The sequence below is a fragment of the Pituophis catenifer genome, unplaced genomic scaffold (assembly GCF_029215685.1).
Source record: "Pituophis catenifer annectens isolate HBS135680 unplaced genomic scaffold, rPitCat1.0.hap2 SCAF_8, whole genome shotgun sequence".
NCBI classification, from domain to species: domain Eukaryota; kingdom Metazoa; phylum Chordata; class Lepidosauria; order Squamata; family Colubridae; genus Pituophis; species Pituophis catenifer.
In genome coordinates, this window is record NW_027256888.1 from 30,246,838 (window position 1) to 30,268,033 (window position 21,196).

General features: G+C 42.2%; 1 protein-coding gene across 1 annotated transcript in view; it reads right to left on the reverse strand.

Moving 5' to 3' along the window:
- Window positions 1–21,196, reverse strand: part of SH3RF1 (SH3 domain containing ring finger 1) — an 84,517-nt gene that overhangs the window by 49,353 nt on the left and 13,968 nt on the right. Inside the window, exons 2-5 of the mRNA XM_070948569.1 lie at window positions 16,316–16,591; window positions 13,440–13,535; window positions 8,113–8,415; window positions 6,136–6,246 (exon numbers count right to left, since the gene is read on the reverse strand). Of these exons, the coding sequence (XP_070804670.1) occupies window positions 6,136–6,246; window positions 8,113–8,415; window positions 13,440–13,535; window positions 16,316–16,591 (786 nt within the window). The remainder of the gene's footprint in view (window positions 1–6,135; window positions 6,247–8,112; window positions 8,416–13,439; window positions 13,536–16,315; window positions 16,592–21,196) is intronic.

The following is a 21,196-nucleotide window of genomic DNA, read 5'->3' on the forward strand; positions in this document are numbered from 1 at the left end:
GGCAATGCATGCTCTGATCCAACAACCAACAGTTGCAGAGGAAACCTTATACCCTAAGGAACTGGGCAAAAAGGATACAAACAAGGCCTCGGATTTTCAGAAAGGGGCAGTTCGTGTAATGTATATTTTTAGAGCCCTCCGCACATCTAAGGTGTGCCACCTCTGCTCCAAGCTATGGGAAGGTCTAGGACAAAAATTGGGGAGAACAATGTCCTGAGTCCTATGAAAGAGTGAATTAACTTTGGGAATAAAAGAGGGATCCAGTCTTAAGATGACAGTGTCAGGTCTGAAGATATAGAGATCTTCTCTAAAAAGAGAGAGCTGCCAGCTCTGAAATACGGCGAGCTAAAGTTATGGCCACTAGGAAAGCTACTTTAAGGGTGAGGAAACGAACGTGGACCGTGCGGAGAGGCTCAAAGGGAGATGCAGTTAAGGCATCAAGGACTTTGGGTAAATCCCAAGTGGGATACTTATGAATTGAGGAAGGCCGTAAGAGCCTGACTCCTCTTAGGAATTTTTTAATAACAGGGTGGTGAGTGAGTGGCTGTTCAGAGGGACTGAATAAGGCCGTAGACAGTGCCGCCACATGCCTTCTAAGGGTGCTGTGGGCCAGACCGCGGTCCAAGCTATCCTGCAGGAATTCTAGGACCTGGGGAGGGGAGGCTGAAAGAGGATTGACCTGGTGGGACCTACACCATCTTACAAAAGCTACCGAGGTGATATTGTAAAGTGGAACTGCGTCTACAAGCCTGTACAGTAGGAATCACCCTATCTGAATACATGTCCCGCTTTAGGAGGGTCCTTTCAAGTGCCAAGCAGTCAGTTGGAGCCACTGAGGTTCCGGACGGATCAAGACTCCTTGCCGCAGGACGATCTGGTCTGATGGAATCCTCCAATGTTGTGATATGGAGAGATTGACCAGATCCGCAAACCACAGGCGCCGTGGCCAGTGCGGAGCTACGAGGATTATTTCTGCTCTGTCGGTGACCACCTTCTGAAGCAGAGCTTGGATCAGAGGCAGAGGTGGGAAGGCATAGTGAAGACCATGTGAGTCGGAGAGCATTGATCCCTTCCGCTCCTGGAGTCGGGAACCTCGAGAAGAAGTGAGGAAGTTGAGTGTTCAGATTCGTTGCAAAGAGGTCTATGTACGGAAACCCGAACCTGTTGCATATCGCTTGGAAAATGTCCGGATGGAGCTGCCACTCGGCATTGTCTATCTGGGTCCTGCTGAGGAAATCTGCTTGGGTGTTCTCCTTCCCTGCTATGTGATCTGCTCGGATGGAGAGGAGATGTTGCTCGGCCCACTTGCCTAGACGAAAGGCTTCCTTCATAAGATGTCTTGAGCGAGTCCCCCCTTGACGATTGACGTGTGCTTTTTTTTTTTTTTATTTGATTTATATGCTGCCCTTCTCCGGAGACTCACAGCGGCTTAAAATGCGCTAAGCAATAGCCTTCATCCTTTTGTATATTTATACAAAGTCAGCTTATTGCCCTCACAACTGGGTCCTCAATTTACCTACCTTAGAAAGGATGGAAGGCTAAGTGAACCTTGAGCCTGGCGAGATTTAAATAACAGGGTGCTTTAGACCACTGTACTACCAAGGCTCTATAGCTTTTGCAGCTATGTTGTCTGTCAGCACCAGAACATGATGGTTTTGAACAAACTGTTGAAACTGTGTGAGAGCCAGGCGGATGGCCTTCAGTTCTAGCCAATTTATGGGTTGGTCAGGTCTGATGGAGACCAACGACCCTGAGCCACATGCGATTCGAGATGCGCTCCCCAGCCATGGAGACTGGCGTCTGTCGTGAGGGTCCATGAAAAGGCATCCCTTGTCTAGAGAAAGCAATGTCCACCAGTGTAGTGATCGCCTGACTGATAGTGGGACTCTGACAGCGGCCATGGTGTGAGCTTGTCGCTTCCACTGGAAAGGCAGTAGAAACCACTGCAAGTGTCGAGCGTGAAGGCGTGCCCAGGGGACGATCTGAATGCAGGAGATCATTTTGCCTAGAAGTTTTGACAAGGTGGCCAACAGAATAGAAGAGTTTTTGTGAATGTGAGCTATCATGTCTTTGATGTCGGCTCGTCGTTCCAAACACAGGTAGACTGCGCCTTGATGTGTATCTATAATGGCACCGAGGTGAACAAGTCTGTGGACTGGTACTAATTGGCTCTTTTTGTAGTTGACCAGGAACCCGTGTTCGTTCAAGGTTCGAATTGTGATGTTTAGATCGTGTAAGGCTTGGTCGTGAGAGTGAGCTAGAATCAAAATATCGTCCAGGTAAGCCTGGAGCCTTACCGGTTGTTGTCTCAGGTGAGCTGCTACTACCGCCAGTACCTTTGTGAATACCCTTGGGGCCGATGCCAGTCCGAAGGGAAGGGCTCGGTACTGTAGATGTTTTCCTGCTTAGCTGAAGCGGATATACTGTCGATGCTTTGGCAGAATGGGAATGTGAATGTAAGCCTCCGTGAGATCTATGGAAACTAGAAAGTCGTTGGGACGAATCCCCTGAAGAATAGAGGTTAGTGAACACATTTTGAATCTGCGAAACACTATGTAAGAATTGAGAGACTTTAAATCTAGTATTGCCCTCCACCCCCCCGACCGTTTCGGAACCACAAACAGCATAGAGTAAAATCCTTGCTTCCATTCGCTTTGGGGAACCTCCTATATGCAGGAGGTGCTGAACAGCTTGGTCCATCAGTTGGCGTCTGGACTTGCTGCTATAAGGTGGGCATTGAATGAAACAGGTTGGAGGTGTGGAGAGAAATTCCAGAGGGAGGCCAAATGTTACTATAGAGAGGACGCAGAGGTCTGGGATTGAGGTTTTCCACCTGTCTGCGAAGAGAGCCAGGCGGCCTCCAATGGGAGGATTTGGCGATGAATCACTTATGGCCATGGGACTGGCGGTAGCCGGAGCCGCGAAAGGACCGCTTAGACTATGTGAATTGTCTGCCCTTATCCCGAAAGGACTGACGGTCCGAGGACCAGCTTGATCCCTGAGGGTAACCCTGCTGGGAGGTGCTTCCTTGGTAATAGGGACAAAAGGATGCCCTCCTCTAATAAGGAGAGGATCGTCTGTCAACACGCGTAGATGTTGAAGGCAGAACCTTACGCTTGTCCCGTGTTTCAATAAGGAGAGGATCGAGTGACTCACCAAATAATTTCTCTGCAGAATATGGAGCTGCAGCCAAACGCCATTTGGCCCGAAGATCTGCTGGCCACTGACGAAGCCAGATCATCCTGCGGGCTGATACAGTAGAGGCTAGGGCTCTAGAGGCGAATTTGACCGAATTTAGAGTGGCATCAGCTGAGAATTGAGTAGCAGCTATGATTTTATTAATATCCTGATGGAGGCAAACCTCACTAGGGGGCACTCTTGCTTGCAATTGCTGAAGCCAAAGGATGGTTGATCGGTTGAAAAAGGAGGCTGAGGCAGCCGACTGAATTGCCCATGCTGCAGCCTGGTGGTTCTTTTTGCACAGGAAGTCTAATTTTTTATCCTCTGGTCATAGACCTTCAGAAGTATCCCCTGTCCCATATGAGGAGGGAGATGAGAGAGCTGCTACAGGGCTGTCCACTGGGGGGACTTGAAACAGTTGAGCAAATTTGGGTGCAACTGTGTAATATTTCTTATCTGAGGCAAGGGCAGAGGCCATGGTTGCAGGGCTAGACCATTGTTTCTTAACCATGTCTGTGAATAATTGAGGGATTGGAACAAAGGATTGTTCAGGAGTAGGTTCAGAAAAAAGTCCTTTTTTATGACCCTGGTGAGCTTCTTGCATTTCCTTAATGTAATCATCATTGTCTAGAGCTGCAGTAATGTGTGCCTTATGTAACAGAGATTTAAATTTGTTTGGGGGAAATAAACCTGTAAAGGCAGGTTGATCCTGAATTATGCCCTCATCATCTGATAAATCAGAATGGTGATCCACCTCCAATGCAAAGGATTCACTTGCTCTAGAAGCTGCAGGGGAATGAGAGCCAGTGAGGCTAACTGCAGGAGAGACTCTAGCATGAGTGGAATGCTCAGAAATTATTGAGCCAGAACAATGGCTTTTACAGGCATCCGCCACTTGAGAGGAGATTGCCCGATCAATTAAGACCTTTAAGCTTTCAGGCAGATTTTTAAAAGGGTCCTCTGGGATCTGATCTTGCAAGGGCAACTCCCTTGCAGCATGAGCTGGTGTCACATTTCTGCCAGAATCAGGAGTAACAGGAGTAATTAACTGATTGCAAATGGATTTTGCAGAGTGCCTTGTTCTTCCTGTATAAGAACCCCCCCTCACCTTCTGAAGACGAAGCCTGGGGAACTTCAACAACAGGGAGTGGGGGAGTAGCAGGGGAAGGAGAAGTTTCCTTGCTGGGCACATGAACAATAGCCTTTGTAATGTGCTTCTCTAAAGCCTTATGTCTCCGTTCCAAGTCTTTTTCTTCTGCTTTAGAAGGGTGCTTGCATTTGCAAGCTGATTTTTTTCCTGGAGACATGTTATTTCCCTCCCCTTGGGAAGAACGCTCTGCCATTGCAATAGTATACTCACTGTGACCAAGATGTTGACTGGAAAGATTTAGTTTCACTTTCGCCACGTGGTAAGATAAACAAAAGGCAGAGGTTCTGGCATTTGCTCAATGGCTACCAGTTAACACGTGAGCAGGATATACGCTGCTCTAGAGGTGATTGTCCAGGAGAACCTAGAAACAGCCCGTTAAGCGCCTTCACAGCCACAAAAATTCCAGGCTGTAATATTGCCACGTGGAGAGTGCAAGGAAACCTTACAACTCTTCTCCTGTAGAAGCTCCGTTGGTGGTATAGAAGAATTGAGGCCAAAAACGTTGAAAAAACCTCCTATGGGCTAGTTGGTGGCAAAGCGGCAATTAGTTGCTTCCTGAAGTGCCGCGGCGCTTCAAAGGACCGCCCTATAGCTGATTTGCGGTCCGGGAGCTGAGGGCGGCGGCGGCCAATTTTAGCGATTCTGGGGTTTTCCCCAGAAATTTGCTATAAACGTTGGTGGCAAAATGGTTTAAACCCCCTGCGCTTTCGTTGGTGGTATAGGGCTAAAAAGCCCCACCAAAGGAAAAAAGTTTTAAAAAGGCGCACGAAAAAGGCTTCCAAAATGGCCGCTGCCTGGAGCAAGTGAAGCCTGATATAACAGGCTGCTCCAATACAGGGTATACCGGTAGGCTACAAAAATACAAAAAAAAATTTAAACTAGCCTAGTAGACCAGTACCCTCAGAAAAAATACAAGTTAAATTTAAAAATTAAAATGAAATGAAGAAATAAGAAATTAAAAGGTCAAAAAGCTTACAATTTAAATGCAATCAAACAGACCTGGGCTGAGAGCCAGATCTGTAGGAAATGTTACTCTCAGACCGACTGAGCCTAAACTGGGCCTCAAAGGGAGGAGCAAGGGGCGTGGTCAAAAAACTATGGCTCAGCCAGCAACAGATCTGACTGAAGCAGCCCACATCTGGACGATGACACAACTGGATCAAGAAAATCTATACCTTTCTTTCTCACTAAATGGAATCAAGAATCGTTCTTACTTAAAGGCTCAAGATGAGGCAGGACTGACATTTATTTTAAGTCAATGGCTATCATGTGGACAAGCCTGATTTTTATCAGCCCAGATTGGCAATAGACAGCTTTTTGCTCTCCTACACTACATGTACATTATGTGATGGTTCTGTCTGTTAAGTCAATAGGAAGTTAAAGAAATTTCAAGGTTGCCACATACATTCTTCTGGGCTTGACATGACTAATCTAACATATATGAATAGAAATGTTTGTTCCATTTCATTTCTGTGTATTTCTTTTAACTTTTACATGAAATTACATAGTTTTTTATGCTTACTTTGCTTAATGTATATGTATTTCTTAATATGTACATTTTAGCAAATGACTTTTCCTAAAATATTTTCTGCATGTTTTATTATTTTATATTTTCCTTATGGGAAAAAATTGTTTAATACTCATAGTTTTTGGTACTCATCGTGCCTCCAGGAACCAATTATAAGTATTGCAGTACCACTGTAAATACAGAAGATATAGCTTCTAGAATTCAAACAGAAAGTGCCAAGTGAGATAAAATTCCACAACTACTATTCTAACTTCTGTGAAATGATACTTACACTTACAGCAAAAGCAGCTTGGTAAGTGACTTCAGGTGGAAAGGTAAATGAATGTCCCGTTGTTACTGGACTGCTGGGTGGTGGGGTTACAATTAGTCCAGTGGTACTAATGTGAACCTATTAACAGCAGATACATTAAACATAATTAATGTCCCATCCAGAATATCCATTCATTCCATAAGTGAACGAAGTGAAATACTTTTACAACAAAATATTACTTTTATATTTAATATAAATTATTTATAATCTTAAATTTATATGCATTTCATTTTAAGTACAAATATGTAATACAAATAAAAGTTATTGTTAATATTTTTGAGGTTTCTTTGAGATTTATTAATATAGTAACAATGGTCCTTTCATCCATTTTTGTTAATTTTAATGATTGCATTTTTAATGCTTAATTTTTTTAACACTCTAATTGTTTTATATTGTACCATATAATATTGTAAACTGCCCAGAATCACTTGATAGTGAGATGGGTGGAATATAAATTAAATGAATAAATGTACTTTTATCAACTTAATCAAAGATTTTTTCTCTAATGCATTCCTATACTGAATAAACAAACTCTGTCTACTAGATTGCAATGTTAATTGTGGTATCACTTTCAAATAGCATTTTTAGCCAGCTTCAACCCAGCTTGAAAAACTGGGTTGGTGCCCGCTTTATAACTGTTGTGACTTATGACTCTGATGGGCTTCATTACAGTCCTAAGTCAAGGACTATCTGTACCCAAATTTTTCTCCAATTCTCAATTTGGGAAGGGTGAACAATCATTCCAATCTGTTTATATCTGGAAGATATAAATTTATTTAACGTTAGCTAGAAAACATTTAAAAGAAAACATTTAAAAGATAACCTATTTACACTAAGGAAAAAACCTTATGTAAAAAGCAAGAACAGCTGTGCCAAAGGTGCTTTTTGAAGAGGCAACTGGACTTTCCTGTTTTTCTTTGAAGACATTACCCTTCTCATCCAAGAAGCTTCTTCAGTTCTGACAGGATGGTAGGGAATGGAAGTATTTATATTCCTTGCAGACAATTGGTCATTTGCATTCTTTTAGACTCCTTGAGGTCACCTAGAGGTTTATCTGTGTCATCAGGGTCACCTGAGTAGTGCAAATGGGTGTTGAGCCTTCTTGGAACTGTTGAAAGGACTGTGTTGTAGACTAGAGATAGATGATATCATATCCCTCCCCCTTTGTTGAGAGAGGGCTGTTCAATTTTGACATAGATGGCCTCTTTGACCCCTCTTTCAAACCAGCGGTCCACTCTGTCCAAAATGTGGATTTTGCTGTCTTCAAAAGAGTGGCTTTTGTCTTTTAAATGCAGATGGACTGCTGAATCTTCTCTTGATAGGTTTGTTCTCCTATGTTGTACGTTAGGAAAACAAAGCAACCACTTCATAAACGCATAGCACAACATAGGAGAATAAACCCAACAGGACAAGATTCAGCAGTCCATCTGCATTCACAAAGGGGGAAGGATATGACATCATCTATCTCTAGTCTACAACACAGTCTTTTCAACAATTCCAAGAAGGCTCCATACCCATTTGCACTACTCAGGTGACCCTGACTACACACTTACACCTCAACGACTCTCTAAAAGAATGCAAATGACCAGCTGTCTGCAAGTAATATAAATCCTTCAATTCCCACCATCCAGTCAGAGCTGAAGAAGCTTCTTGGATGAGAAGTGAAACGTTTTCAAAGAAAAACAAGGAAGTCCAGTTGCCTCTTGAAAAAGCACCTTTGGGACAACTATGACCTAGATGTCTGAGAATCTCCATAGACAAGAACAGCTGTCTTCAGATAACAATGCTTAATAATTCAAGATTATCCTTTAATAAATAAGATTTCCTTATTTTAATACAATTATAAAAATATTTAGATCAATAATTATACCCCATTTATTTTGACAATATTTTAAACTGTCATTTAAAAAGCCATGATATACCTTGATTTCTATTTAGAATTACCTGAGAAGGTGCACTACAAGAAAGGCCTGAAAGCTCAGTTATCCGTGCTGCAGCAGTTGGATTACTGGAGCTGATGAGAACAGGAGGGCTGATTTCCATTGAATGACGATTCTGAGACAACTGTGAAGCCTTATTGGACATGGTAAGGGAAGTAAAAGAATGGCGTTTTTTGGTATTCTTTTTCACATCAGTATGCTTTTGAACTGAATTGCAATGGGATGTACCAGAGGTGCCTTCTCCAGAATCTACTGTAGAAACTGATGGTTTGTCTAGTTCAATAAGTTGTTTTGCTGTTGAGTTAAACTGCAAGACAATAACCATAAATATTAACCCTATCATTTGATTAAAAGAAAATTTGTTAGCTCCATTGTAATTACATATTGTGCATTAAGTTTTATTTTTGTATCAATCCTAAATGTTTTATAATTCATTACATTTGGCTGCTCTATGTATGTAAATGTGAGAAGAGAAGAAATAGAATCTTTATTCTCTTCTTCACTGATTGTTTAATAATATTGAAAAAAATCTGTGAATTACTGCAATCATACTTATACCTCTTTGGGATCACAGCTAAAGTAATCTTTATGTTTAATTATTTCACAAAGTACAGCCACATATTGCTTGATTTCTAAATCATAGAAAACAGGATTCAAGTTGGTATGGGGTCTGCTTAAGTATATGTGCCTCTAAATTTATGGGGTGTAGATGCAGAAAAAGGCAATTTTATCTGCAATTAAATCTGTTTAAATTATCAGGAATTTACTTATTAAACAGACTTTTAAAGAGAAAAAATTAGTGATAAGACTTCCAGGAAAAAATCACACATAAATATATATACACACCACATACATAAAGACAAAGGCGCCGGTTATCTGTAAACTTTAACCTCTTTATTGCCAGTTATAAATTTAGAGGAGTAAATAGCTATATAATTTTTTAATCATTTTCTCATCTGTTCCTGTGAGTATCTCATCCATTATATTACATTACAACTCCCCAGGGCTGTGTGCTCTCTCCGCTTCTCTTCTCTCTATATATCAATGACTGCATCTCAAAAGATCCCCCTGTTAAAGTACTGAAATTTGCAGGTGATACAACAGTGATTGGTCTCATTTGAGGCAACAATGAATCTGCATACAGATGGGAGGTTGAACAACTAGCCTTGTGGTGTGACCGGAACAATCTTGAACTAAACACACTCAAAACCATAGAAATGATGGTAGATTTTAGGTGAAACCCTCCTATACTACCACCTCTTACAATACTAGACAACACAGTATCAACAGTAGAGACCTTCAAGTTTCTAGGTTCTATCATATCTCAAGACTTAAAATGGACACCTAACATCAAAAACGTCATCAAAAAAGCACAATAAAGAATGTTCTTTCTGTGCCAACTCAGGAAGTTCAAACTGCCCAAGGAGCTGTTGATACAGTTCTACAGGGGAATCATTGAGTCTATCATCTGCACCTCTATAACTGACTGGTTTGGCTCTGCAACCAAACAAGACAGACACAGACTTCAACGGATAATTAGAACTGCAGAAAAAACAATTGTTACCAATCTGCTTTCCACTGAGGACCTGTATACTGCAGGAGTCAAAAAGCGGGCTGTGAAAATATCTACAGACCTCTCACACTCTGGACATAAATTGTTTCAACTTCTACCCTCAAAATGACATTATAGAGCATTGCACACCCGAACAACTAGACACAAGGACAATTTTTTTCTGCATGCCATCACTCTGCTAAACAACTAATTCCCACAACACTCTCAAACTATTTACTAGGACTGTATTACTATTATTTTTCTCATCCTTTCTATTATCTCCTTTCTAAAAGGTAACGGTAAAGGTTCCCCTCACACATATGTGCTAGTCGTTCCCGACTATAGGGGGCAGTGCTCATCTCCATTTCAAAGCCAAAGAACCAGCACTGTCCAAAGATGTCTCCGTGGCCGGCATGACTAAACACCAAAGGCGCACAGAACGCTGTCACCTTTCCACCAAAAGTGGTGCCTATTTTTCTACTTGCATTTTTTACATGCTTATAAACTGCTAGGTTGGCAGAAGCTGGGACAAGTAACAGGAGTTCACCCCATTATGCGGCACTAGGGATTCGAACCGCTGAACTGCTGACCTTTCGATCGACAAGCTCAGCGTCTTAGCAACTGAGCCACTATAAACGTGTTGCTTGTATCTTTACGATTTATATTGTATTATAGTTTCCTAATATGATTTTGATTGCTTATTTAATATCCTATGACTATCACTAAGTGTTGTATCTTATGATTCATGAATTTATTTATGATTACTATGATCATGATTTATCACTTATATCTTTTATGTACATTGAGAGCTTATGCACCGAAGACAAATTCCTAATACGAGTTTGCATAAATTTACAATCCTTCGTCATTACTTAATATATTATATAATTTATGTATTGAAAATTTCTTAAACAATAAAATGCACAAGCAGCATTTATAAATTAAAATGTAAGGTTGCATTGGGCATAATATTTTCTGTCTATTTTTCAAGCTTGATTTTATAAAACTTGCCTATTCACAGTCACTACCTAACAAGCTTTCCTTTTTATTAAAATTTCTTTCTTTCCAGTACTGTATAATCACATTTAATCACAATCTAAACTATATATACCCATTTCCCCAAAAATAATACCGGGTTTTATTTTCTTTCGGGCCCCAAAATAAGCACTAGGGCTTATTTTCAGGGATGTCTTATTTTTTCCCCCATGTACAGGAGGCCCACTTCTTGTGCTTGCTCGCAGGGGGCGGGGCAGGAAGCCGCATGATGCACTAGTGCTGTTGCCACAAGGCAGGGGGGTGTAGCTGCCTCACGCATCCTTCACCAGCTTACCTCAGGGCCCCTGCAGCCAGGCCACCCATGCCCCAACACCTGCCTCGCCTTGCAGAGGAGGCTCGAGCAGCCCCATCGAGCAAGACCCTGCATGGCCACTGGCCCACTTCTTCTGCTTGCTTGTGGCCACAACAAAGCAGGAGGCTGAGCAACACACTGGTGCCGTGACCACAAGGTGAGGCGCGGGTGGACTGCTCTACGCGCCATGCACTGGCTTACCTTAGGGCCCCCGCAGCCAGGCCAACCACACCCCGACACATTCCTCACCTCGCAGTTGTGGCACCAACACCAGCATACCACTCAGCCTCCTGCTCCGTTGCAGCTGTGAGTAAGCAGAAGTGGGCCTGCGGCCAAGTGGGCTCCTGCTGCACATGGCTGTGGGTGCTGCCGCCATGCGGCAGGTGTTGGGGCATGGATGGCCTGAGGTAAGCCAGTGCAAGGTACGTGAGGCAGCTCTACCCCCCCCCCCCCGGCCTTGTGGCCACAACACTGCAAGCAAGCAGATGGAATGGGCGGCCGGCCAGTTGCGCAGGCTCTTAAGTAGGGCTTATTTTGGAGGATAGGTCTTATTTTCAGGAAAACAGGGTAGAAATTATTATAATGCTGTGCTCAGTGTAAGATTGGATAATAAACTGCATTAGTCCCCTATAATATCCCAAATTTCTTCCTTGAGAGTGCATCTGCTATAGCAGTTTTCATTTCAGCAATAACTATTAAAATCAAACCTCTGAAAAACCAGAACTGCACAGAGCAATAATGTCTCATTTTGTTTTCATTTGTGACTGGGCAAACTACTCCACAAAAAGATAAAGGTAAGCTTTTTTAACCCATAATTTGGTTGGAAATTTTGCTAAGGGTGTGAGTACTATAATTTGAACTAAGGCTAAAACAATAAGTCTCATTTAAAGAGCACTATTATGAACTATTCCTTATAGCAGGGATAATACTGGCCAGATTATATATGTTAGAACTGAATATAATTCTAAACAACTCATTTCCTAAGAATTTTAGCCAACTTCATAAGTATTCAGTATTTATTATGACATGTGATTAAAAGTTTAAAATATTCTGAATACTGAAAATTACTGTGCATATTTGTTAATATTTAAATGTTACTAATAATCAATTTTATAGTATTTTATTATTTCCTGATATAGAGGTGAGCATATATGTCTGTCATACAGATGACTGAGATTTGATTTCTTGACGAGAAGCTAAGGGCAGTTCAGTGATAATGCCTAGGGCAGTTCATTGATAGAGCCTAGGTTTGATCTGTTTCTTCAGCAAGATGCTGTTTACTTTTAATACATAATCAACTCATATGAACTTTAGTAATCAACCTATAATCATAATGAAGCCTGCCCATTATGGTTGCAAGTGGTAATGGCCTTTAAGCGAGATGGCCTTGTTTTATGACTTCTACCCTGTTCTCCCTGAAGGTGTTCAATGAATATGTGGGTCATTAAACAAAGCACAGGATTCTTCAGAGGTGGGAAAAGATGTGGGAGGCCTAGGCTTTCCTGCCCTGTGACTCCCAAGGCCTCCTCCATCCCGCCATACCCATTCTCCACTTCCTGCTCCTTGGGATACCCGTAGTGCTTGGGTTTCCTCCCCAACCACTCACCCATTGCGCAGTTACTTTTTGAAGATCTCCAGAGCTTTCCTCAGTGCTGTGCAGACCACTTTAGGGAAGCAAAATAGAGTGGTTCATCTCTAGGTCACATGACATCCTCCCGGAAGCAGCTGCCATTCCAGTGTGATGCGAGGAAATGTGGGCATGCTGAAAATGGTGACCTCTTCCGGGAGACAGCCATAAAGCCCAAATACAAGTGGCCTGCCCTCCTTCTCCAACATAGCTTTATAAGGCCTTGGTAAGACGACACCTGGAATACTGCAAGTTTTGGTGACCACAATAAAAAAAAAAGATGAGGCTTTGGAAAGAATGCTATCTGGTTTTGACCTGCCTCACTCAGTCTGAACAAAACTGAACAGAATTAGATGTGATACTGGAAGAAGTGCCTCTGCCCTGTATGGATGGAAAGAGGATGGAAGGATTCTCCTTAACTATTAAATATATTGTGAAAGATTGCTCACAACATGCGTTCTCTGGTTCCCTAAAAGAATTGCATGAAGCAATGTCAAAGTTGATCACCTGGATAGCTGAATTAGACATCCAGTTATGAGTCCACTGCCATATTCCTGTAGAAGTTTTGTACATAATTATATGGATTGCATATATATGTTTACTTCTCTTCTGTCATATTCTCATCATGCGCTAAATAAATAATAATAAATAATTCAATTTGCTAAAAAATGTGTTGTTTGATTAACATCTAACATTTTTCTATTCATCTATTCAGCAGTCCAAAGTAAAAGAATTTTAGGATAAAGCGTGTTTGTGTGTGTATTCACATTAATTCAACATTAAAGAAACTTAAGATTCTTTCACCTCAACATATGAAATAGGAAATATTCCAATCCTGTCAGCCAACATTCCTTCAGCCCAATTTTCATCTACTCGGCGAATCACAGTAAGAATATCATCCTGGATGTAAAAGAAGAAAATAAAAGGTAGGAAAGTTTCCAAGTTCTAATTAAACATTTTCTCCCCTGGCATTCAGACTATTGAGATTTTTAAAAAGTCAACTTGCATATTCTCAGATGAAAAATTCTTTCAATAGTATATTCCTATTATTAAGAATTTGAAAAGCATTCCAAGAACTAACCAATCATCAAATGAAATAATTGCTGAGAAACAGCAACTCAACTACTTTTTTTTCAGCATTAGAATACAGATCTCAATATATCTAAATTCTACGTTATATATTCTTAGTTGTTGTTATGAGTATCTACAATACTTAGATACCAACTGTTCAATGTATGTACATGCAATATTCTTAGGGATTAATGAACTAGGAAATGTCCATGATAAAGAATATTATCTGGGAGGAGTTTGATCCTGTGGCTCCCAAGGATGTGGACAGGGTTCTGGGTAAGATTAGTGCTGCCACGTGTTTATTGGACCCGTGTCCCTCCTGGTTGGTACTGGCCTCCCGGGAGGTCACACGAGGCTGGCTCCAGGGGATTATAAATGCTTCTCTGAGTGAGGGTGCTACCGCCTTGAAAGAGGCAGTGGTGAGGCCCCTCCTCAAGAAGCCATCCCTGGACCCGGCTGAATTAGCTAACTATCGTCTGGTCTCCAACCTTTGTTTTGTGGCAAAGGTTGTTGAGAGCGTGGTGGCACGACAGCTTCCCCGGTACCTGGATGAAGCTATCTAGACCCGTACCAGTCGGGCTTCAGGCAGGGGTACAGCACTGAAACGGCATTGGTCACATTGGTGGATGATCTCTGGAGGGCTTGGGACAGGGGTTGTTCCTCTGTCCTGGTCCTATTAGATCTCTCAGCGGCTTTTGATACCATCGACCATGGTATCATGCTGCAGCAGTTGAGGGGGTTAGGAATAGGGGGAACCATGCTGCGGTGGTTCTCCTCCTTCCTCTCCGACTGCTCGCAGTTTGTGTTGGCAGGGGGGCAGAGTTCGACCTTGCGGCACCTCGCTTGGGGAGTGACGCCTCGCTTGGGGAGTGACGCAAGGGTCGGTCCTCTCGCTCCTTCTGTTCAACATTTATGTGAAGCCGCTGGGCGAGATCATCCGTGGTTTCGGGGTGAGAGTCCATCAGTACACTGATGATACTCAGCTGTACATCTCCACCCCAGACCACCCCAATGATGCCCTTGATGTGATGTCTTGCTGCCTGGAGGCCGTGCGGGTCTGGATGGGGAGAAATAGGCTCAGACTCAACCCTGCCAAGACCGAGTGGCTGTGGCTCCCGGCGTCCCAATATAGTCAGCTGGTGCCATTGCTAACTATTGGAACTGAATCTTTGCCCCCCACAGACAGGGCTCGTAATCTGGGTGTCCTCCTGGATGCACGGCTGTCTTTAGAAGAGCATATGACGGCCGTGGCCAGGGGGGCTTTTTATCAGGTTCGCCTGATTCGCCAGTTGCGACCCTTTCTGGACTGGGACGCCTTGCGCACGGTCACTCACGCCCTGGTCACCTCCCGGCTGGACTATTGTAATGCTCTCTACATGGGGCTCCCCTTGAAGAGCACTCGGAGGCTCCAACTGGTCCAGAATGTGGCCGCGCGGGTGGTTATGGGCGCGACTTGTTGTGCCCACGTGACACCTCTCCTGCGCGAGCTGCACTGGCTCCCAGTGGTCTTCCGGGTGCGATTCAAAGTGTTGGTTACCACCTTTAAAGCGCTCCATGGCGTAGGACCCGGGTACCTTCGAGACCGACTTCTGCCACCAGTAGCCTCCCACCGGCCAGCCCGCTCCCACAGAGAGGGGCTCCTCAGGGTGCCATCGGCCAAGGTATGTCGGCTGGCAACACCCAGGGGGAGGGCCTTCTCTGTGGGAGCTCCTGCCCTATGGAATGAACTGCCCCCGGAATTGCGCAAGATCTCCGACCTCTGTGTATTTCGCTGTGCCCTCAAGACCCTGCTGTTCCGCCAGGCCGGGCTATCAAAGTAAATGATTTTAAACTGGGTGTTTTAAATTTCTAGGTTTTAATTTAGGCCGAAATTATTTAATAATTTTAATTATTTTTTAATTGATATCCATATATTTTTGTGTTTTAATAGGCTGTACACCGCCCTGAGTCCTTTGGGAGAAGGGCAATATAGAAATAAAATTATGATTATTATTATTATTATTATTATTATCATTATTACTAAAACTTCAAGCACAGAACAGGATAAGATATTTTGGCTTTTAAGACATTGTTAGCTTTCATATCTCTCACCATCCTTTATCATTGGTTTTACTGTATGGGGCTCCTGAGAGTATTTTGTTTAAATTATATTTGGAGGATCACAAAATAAATAAATCAGAAGTCTATCTGGCCCAACACAATATTGATTCTAAAAGGCTCCTGGTATAACTATGCCTGGACAATGAAAAAATTCTATCAAGTAAACTAACAGTTTACCTAAACAAAATATAATGTACACAGCAAAGGACATATTATAAGTATTTATTTACATATTTCACAAAAAACATATCACAAATTCTAATTTATCTCAAATTATCAATATGTACAATAGAGTGTTAATCTTGGAAATGGAAAATGAGGCTCAAATATTATTTCTCCAAGATAATTTAAAGTTATATTTTTAATTTAAAATAAATATAACTTTGATTTTCTTCAGAAAAAAGTTAAAAGATGAAAAAATATAATAACATTTGATACATGGTAATTTTGTAGGCTACAAGTATTTCAACATTGCTGAGACTATGAAAACATAACGATAATTTTTTTACCTTTGAAAAGGGTAAACAATCCTTGTCAGCTTCCTTGTCCTTAATTTCAAAGTCATAAAGTGCTTTGCACTGAGGTGGAGGTTGAGGTAATGGTTTAATTATCTGGACAAAATTGGTAGGAAAAAATCCATGGATACCATTAACTTCTCCATGATACCAATTTTCATCAACTTGCCTACGTAATATGATGATGTCACCTTTGTTGAATTTAAGATCTCCAGGCTCTTTTCCCTCATAGTTATATAATGCTTTGGCACAAGGTAACTGAGGTACACCCTACAGAAATAAATCAGGTAAATTTTAATCAGGTAAAAATGTAAATAACCTACCCACATCTAAACAGAGGCAAATCAATTCATAAGGCTAAACCATAGGTGATGTATAGGAAGGTCTGAACAATATATATCGTAGTAACTTTAGTTTTAATTTACCTATCAATAGTTGTAATTTTTCCACCAACTATTTTTTAAAAAAATATTAATACATGAGCATATTATCTAAACCAGTGGTTCTCAACCTTCCTAATGCCGTGACCCTTTAATACAGTTCCTCATGTTGTGGTGACCCCCAACCACGGGTGGGTTCTAATTTTTTTTACTACCGGTTCTGTGGGCGTGGCTTATTTTGTGGGCGTGGTTTGGAGGTCATGTGACTGGGTGGGCGTGGCTAGCTGGTCATGTGAACGGGTGGCCATGGCTATGTGTATAGGGACTACTCAGAGGGCTGAAAAAAGTCATTTCTGACAGGTCCTCGCACTTTTGACTGGTCCTCACACTTATGACCATCCTCACATTTATGCCCGTGCAGCATTCTTAACAACCATGTCACTCATTTCACAACTGCTTCTTTTCACTATGGTAATAAGATAGGGAAAAAAGCATAAAATGTGAGGATAGTCATAAATTCGAGATCTGGTCAAAAGTGCGAGGACCAATTAAAAATAACTTTTTCAGCCCTCTGAGTAGTCCATGTGCACAAAAGGACTACCCAGAGGGCTGAAAAAAGTGATTTCTGACAGGTCCTCGCACTTTTGACCAGTCTTCGCACTTATGACTGGTCATCATTTATGCCCATTGTAGCATTCTTAACAACCATGTCACTCATTTCACAACTGCTTCTCTTCACCATGGTGACAAGATAGGGCAAAAACGTAAAATGTAAGGACAGTCGTAAGTTCGAGGACTGGTCAAAAGTGCGAGGACCAGTCAGAAATAACTTTTTCAGCCCTCTGAGTAGTCCATATGCATATGCATTGTTACTTCCCGGTTGGACTATTGTAATGCTCTCTACATGGGGCTCCCCCTGAAGAGCACTCGGAGGCTCCAACTGGTCCAGAATGCGGCCGCGCGGGTGGTTATGGGCGCAACCCGTTGTGCCCATGTGACACCCCTCCTGCGCGAGCTGCACTGGCTCCCAGTGGTCTTCCGGGTGCGATTCAAGATGTTGGTTACCACCTTTAAAGCGCTCCATGGCATAGGACCCGGGTACCTCCGAGACTGTCTTCTCCCACCAATAGCCTCCCACCGACCAGTCCGTTCCCACAGAGAGGGTCTCCTCAGGGTGCCATCAGCCAAGTTATGTCGGCTGGCGACACCCAGGGGGAGGGCCTTCTCTGTGGGAGCCCCAGCCCTGTGGAACGAACTGCCCCGGAAATTCGTAAGATCTCCGACCTCCGGGTGTTTCACTGCGCATTGAAGACCCTGTTGTTCCGCCAGGCCGGACTATCAACACAACAGTTTTAAATTGGGGTATTTAAATTTTTTGGGGTTTTAAATTTGAGCCAATTTATTTAATTATTTTAAATTTTACATTGTTGTTTTGTCTGTGTTTTTAAATAGGTTGTACACCGCCCTGAGTCCTTCGGGAGAAGGGCGGTATAGAAATAAAATTATTATTATTATTATTATTATTATTATTATTATTATTATTATTATTATTATTATTATTATTATTATAAAAGGATACAGCAATAGAGAGGGATGAAGGAAGGGAAGGGAAATTAGAGTAGGAGTGAGGGTAAGAGAGGGAGGAAGAGAGGAGGAGAAGGAGAAAGAAAGAGGAAGTAGGGAGGAGAAGAAGAGGGGGAGGAAGAGAAAGTAAGAAGGAAAAAAAAGAGAGAGGTGGTAGGTTTGAGGAGAAAGATTGCTGTACAATAAAAAAGATGAAAGGGAAGAAAGCCAACCCCAAACAAATATAAAGATATTAAGATAAAGAATGAATTGTTAAACTTTAAAGAATAAAAGAGAACAAATATGAATAAATAACAATAATTAGAAACACACATACAAACATACAATGTATTTTCTTTGAACAGAGTATTTGACCGGTTCACAAATTTAAACAGTGTTTAGTCATTTCAATTAAATTTACAATTTCTATATTTCCTTTTTGCCATATTTATTCCTCATCTATTTTTGTAAAAAACCAATATTACCCTTCATCCTCATCTCTAATCTTAATCAAATTCAATTTTTCCCTTCTATTCTATATTATACCCCTTCCCATTGTCATCTATTTTTATATCCATCCTCACATTGGTTAATTATGTAATATTACAGTTGTTTAATATAAATTCAACATTTTAATATAAATCAATTAGTTATATAACTACCTTTTTTGTATATTAATCAATATGAACATGAATATTCCAATTATTTCCATGCAATCCAATTTCTTACAAATCAATTAATTATATTTACCAATAATAATAAACCAAATAATTTCCCCCATATATTCCTCCAAACCACAACTTAACCATTTCTGCTTTCAACACAATATACAATTAATAGTATCTCAATTATTACAATTCCCTAGTTAAATAGAGCTTTTTTTCTTTTGTGTTTTAAAATCTTGAACTCTCCTCTTTTTCCCTAAATTTCCCATTGTTTGCACCTACCTTTTTTGGTGAGGAAAAAGAAAAGAAATCTGCCTGCCTTAATTTTCCAACATTGCAGCAACAGCAAAGCAGTTCCAGTTTCGTTTTTCAGCATAGCTAGGGGAAAAAAAATCTGCTCCAGCAAGCAGCAAGCCCTGAGCAAAACAGCTAAGAGCAAATCAGCTGAGGGTCGGGAGCCGATCTAATCAAGGGCTAATTAGCCTATGCTGAAGCTCCGTGGGCAATAAAATTACAAAAAAAACACCGAACTGTTTGTTAAATTGCTGGCTTGCCCGCCCCTCGCCCACTATTTGTTGGCAATAAATAGTGGTGCAGAGGGACGGGGCGAGCCAGCAATTTAACAAAGCCCGGCGGCAAGAATTTAAACAGTTTTTTTTTCCCTCTAGCCATCAGCTGGGACTCAGGAGGCAGCAACAGATTGGGGGTGGGCGGGGTAAGCTATTGGCCAGCGATCCAACAGAGCAGAGAGGAGGGTGAGTGGAGGCGGGGGGGCGAGAGAGGGCTTTGGCGACCCCTGTGAAATGGCCGTTCGACTCCCAAAGGGGTCGCGACCCCAGATTGAGAACCGCTGATCTAAACCAATGATTTTAAAACTGAAGATGATTACCCCCAAGGGTATGTGTGTGAGTCTAATCTGTGCATATCCCATGGGTACAGAACAATCGTACTGGTAATTCTCAATTTACAACCAAAATTCAGATTGGAATCATGTTCATTGTTAACTGAGATATCATGTGATTGCTTCAGTCAACAAGCACAATCTCTGCACTCCCACTTGTGGTTAAGTGATCTCACAGGTCATTAAATGAAAACTAAGATAAAGAGTGAAGATTGCCTCAGGTGGGTGGGGAAATACCTGGGAGGTCTGGTGCAGTTCATCTCCATTCAGGAGCTAAAAAATCCTTCCTGCCAAAATCTCCCCTCAGTGGAGAGACACTCGTTTGCAGCCTGTTATGGGCCTTCCAACTCCCCTGAGGTGCCCTGTGACGGAATGGGACTTTTCGCCTCCTACCCTTGGCCACGCCTGCTTCTCTACCAGGCTTCCGCCTCGGGGGATTCTCCTCTAGCTTTTCTCCTCGGCTGACACGCCCCCCGCCCATTCACCATGGCCAGTCGGCCCTGGCCCCTCTGACCCACATACTTCAGCATGGCCCATTTGACGCCACACTGTTAGTCCCGAGCTTTTAGCCTCCTGGGACAGTTAGCCGCCAGCCATTCAGCTAGTTGCCAATGCTGGGAGCCAGAAGCCAGCTTCATCCAAAGGAGTTTTTATTTCGGGTGGGTATCCTAGTCTTAGAAAAAGAGAGGGAAGGAGGAAGGGAAGGGAGCAGGGGTGAAATGCTCCCAGTTCGGACTGGATTGCCCAATCTGGTAGCGATGGCGGCGGGTGGTTCGGAGAATCGGTAGCAAAAATCCCTGCACCCACCCCCATGCCCAGCTGAGCTGTGCAATCATCAGAGGCTTTTTTTTTTTTTACTATTAAAAGCATTTTTTCTACCTCTTCAGCCGAAAAAATGCTTTTAAAAGTAAAAAAACAAGCCTCTGATGATCACGCGGCTCAGCTGGGATCGTCAGAGGCTTTTAAAGCACTTTTTTTCTACAACCTCTTGGAAGAGGTTGTAGAAAAAATGCTTTTAAAAGCCTCTGATGATCCCAGCTGAATTGCCTGATCGTCAGAGGCTTTTAAGAGCATTTTTTTTCTGCAACGTCTTTGGCCGAAGAGGTTGTAGAAAAATTGCTTTTAAAAGATAAAAAAAAAAAGTTGGCATGCCCAGTCACATTACCCCCCCCATCAAGCCACGCCCACATAACCAGTAGTAACAAATTTTACATTTCACCACTGGAAGGGGGAGAGAGAGAGAGAGAGAGAGAGAAGGGAGACGAAAAGAAAAGAAAAGAAAAGAAAAGAAAAGAAAAGAAAAGAAAAGAAAAGAAAAGAAAAGAAAAGAAAAGAAAAGAAAAGAGGAAGGAAGAGGGTGGGAACG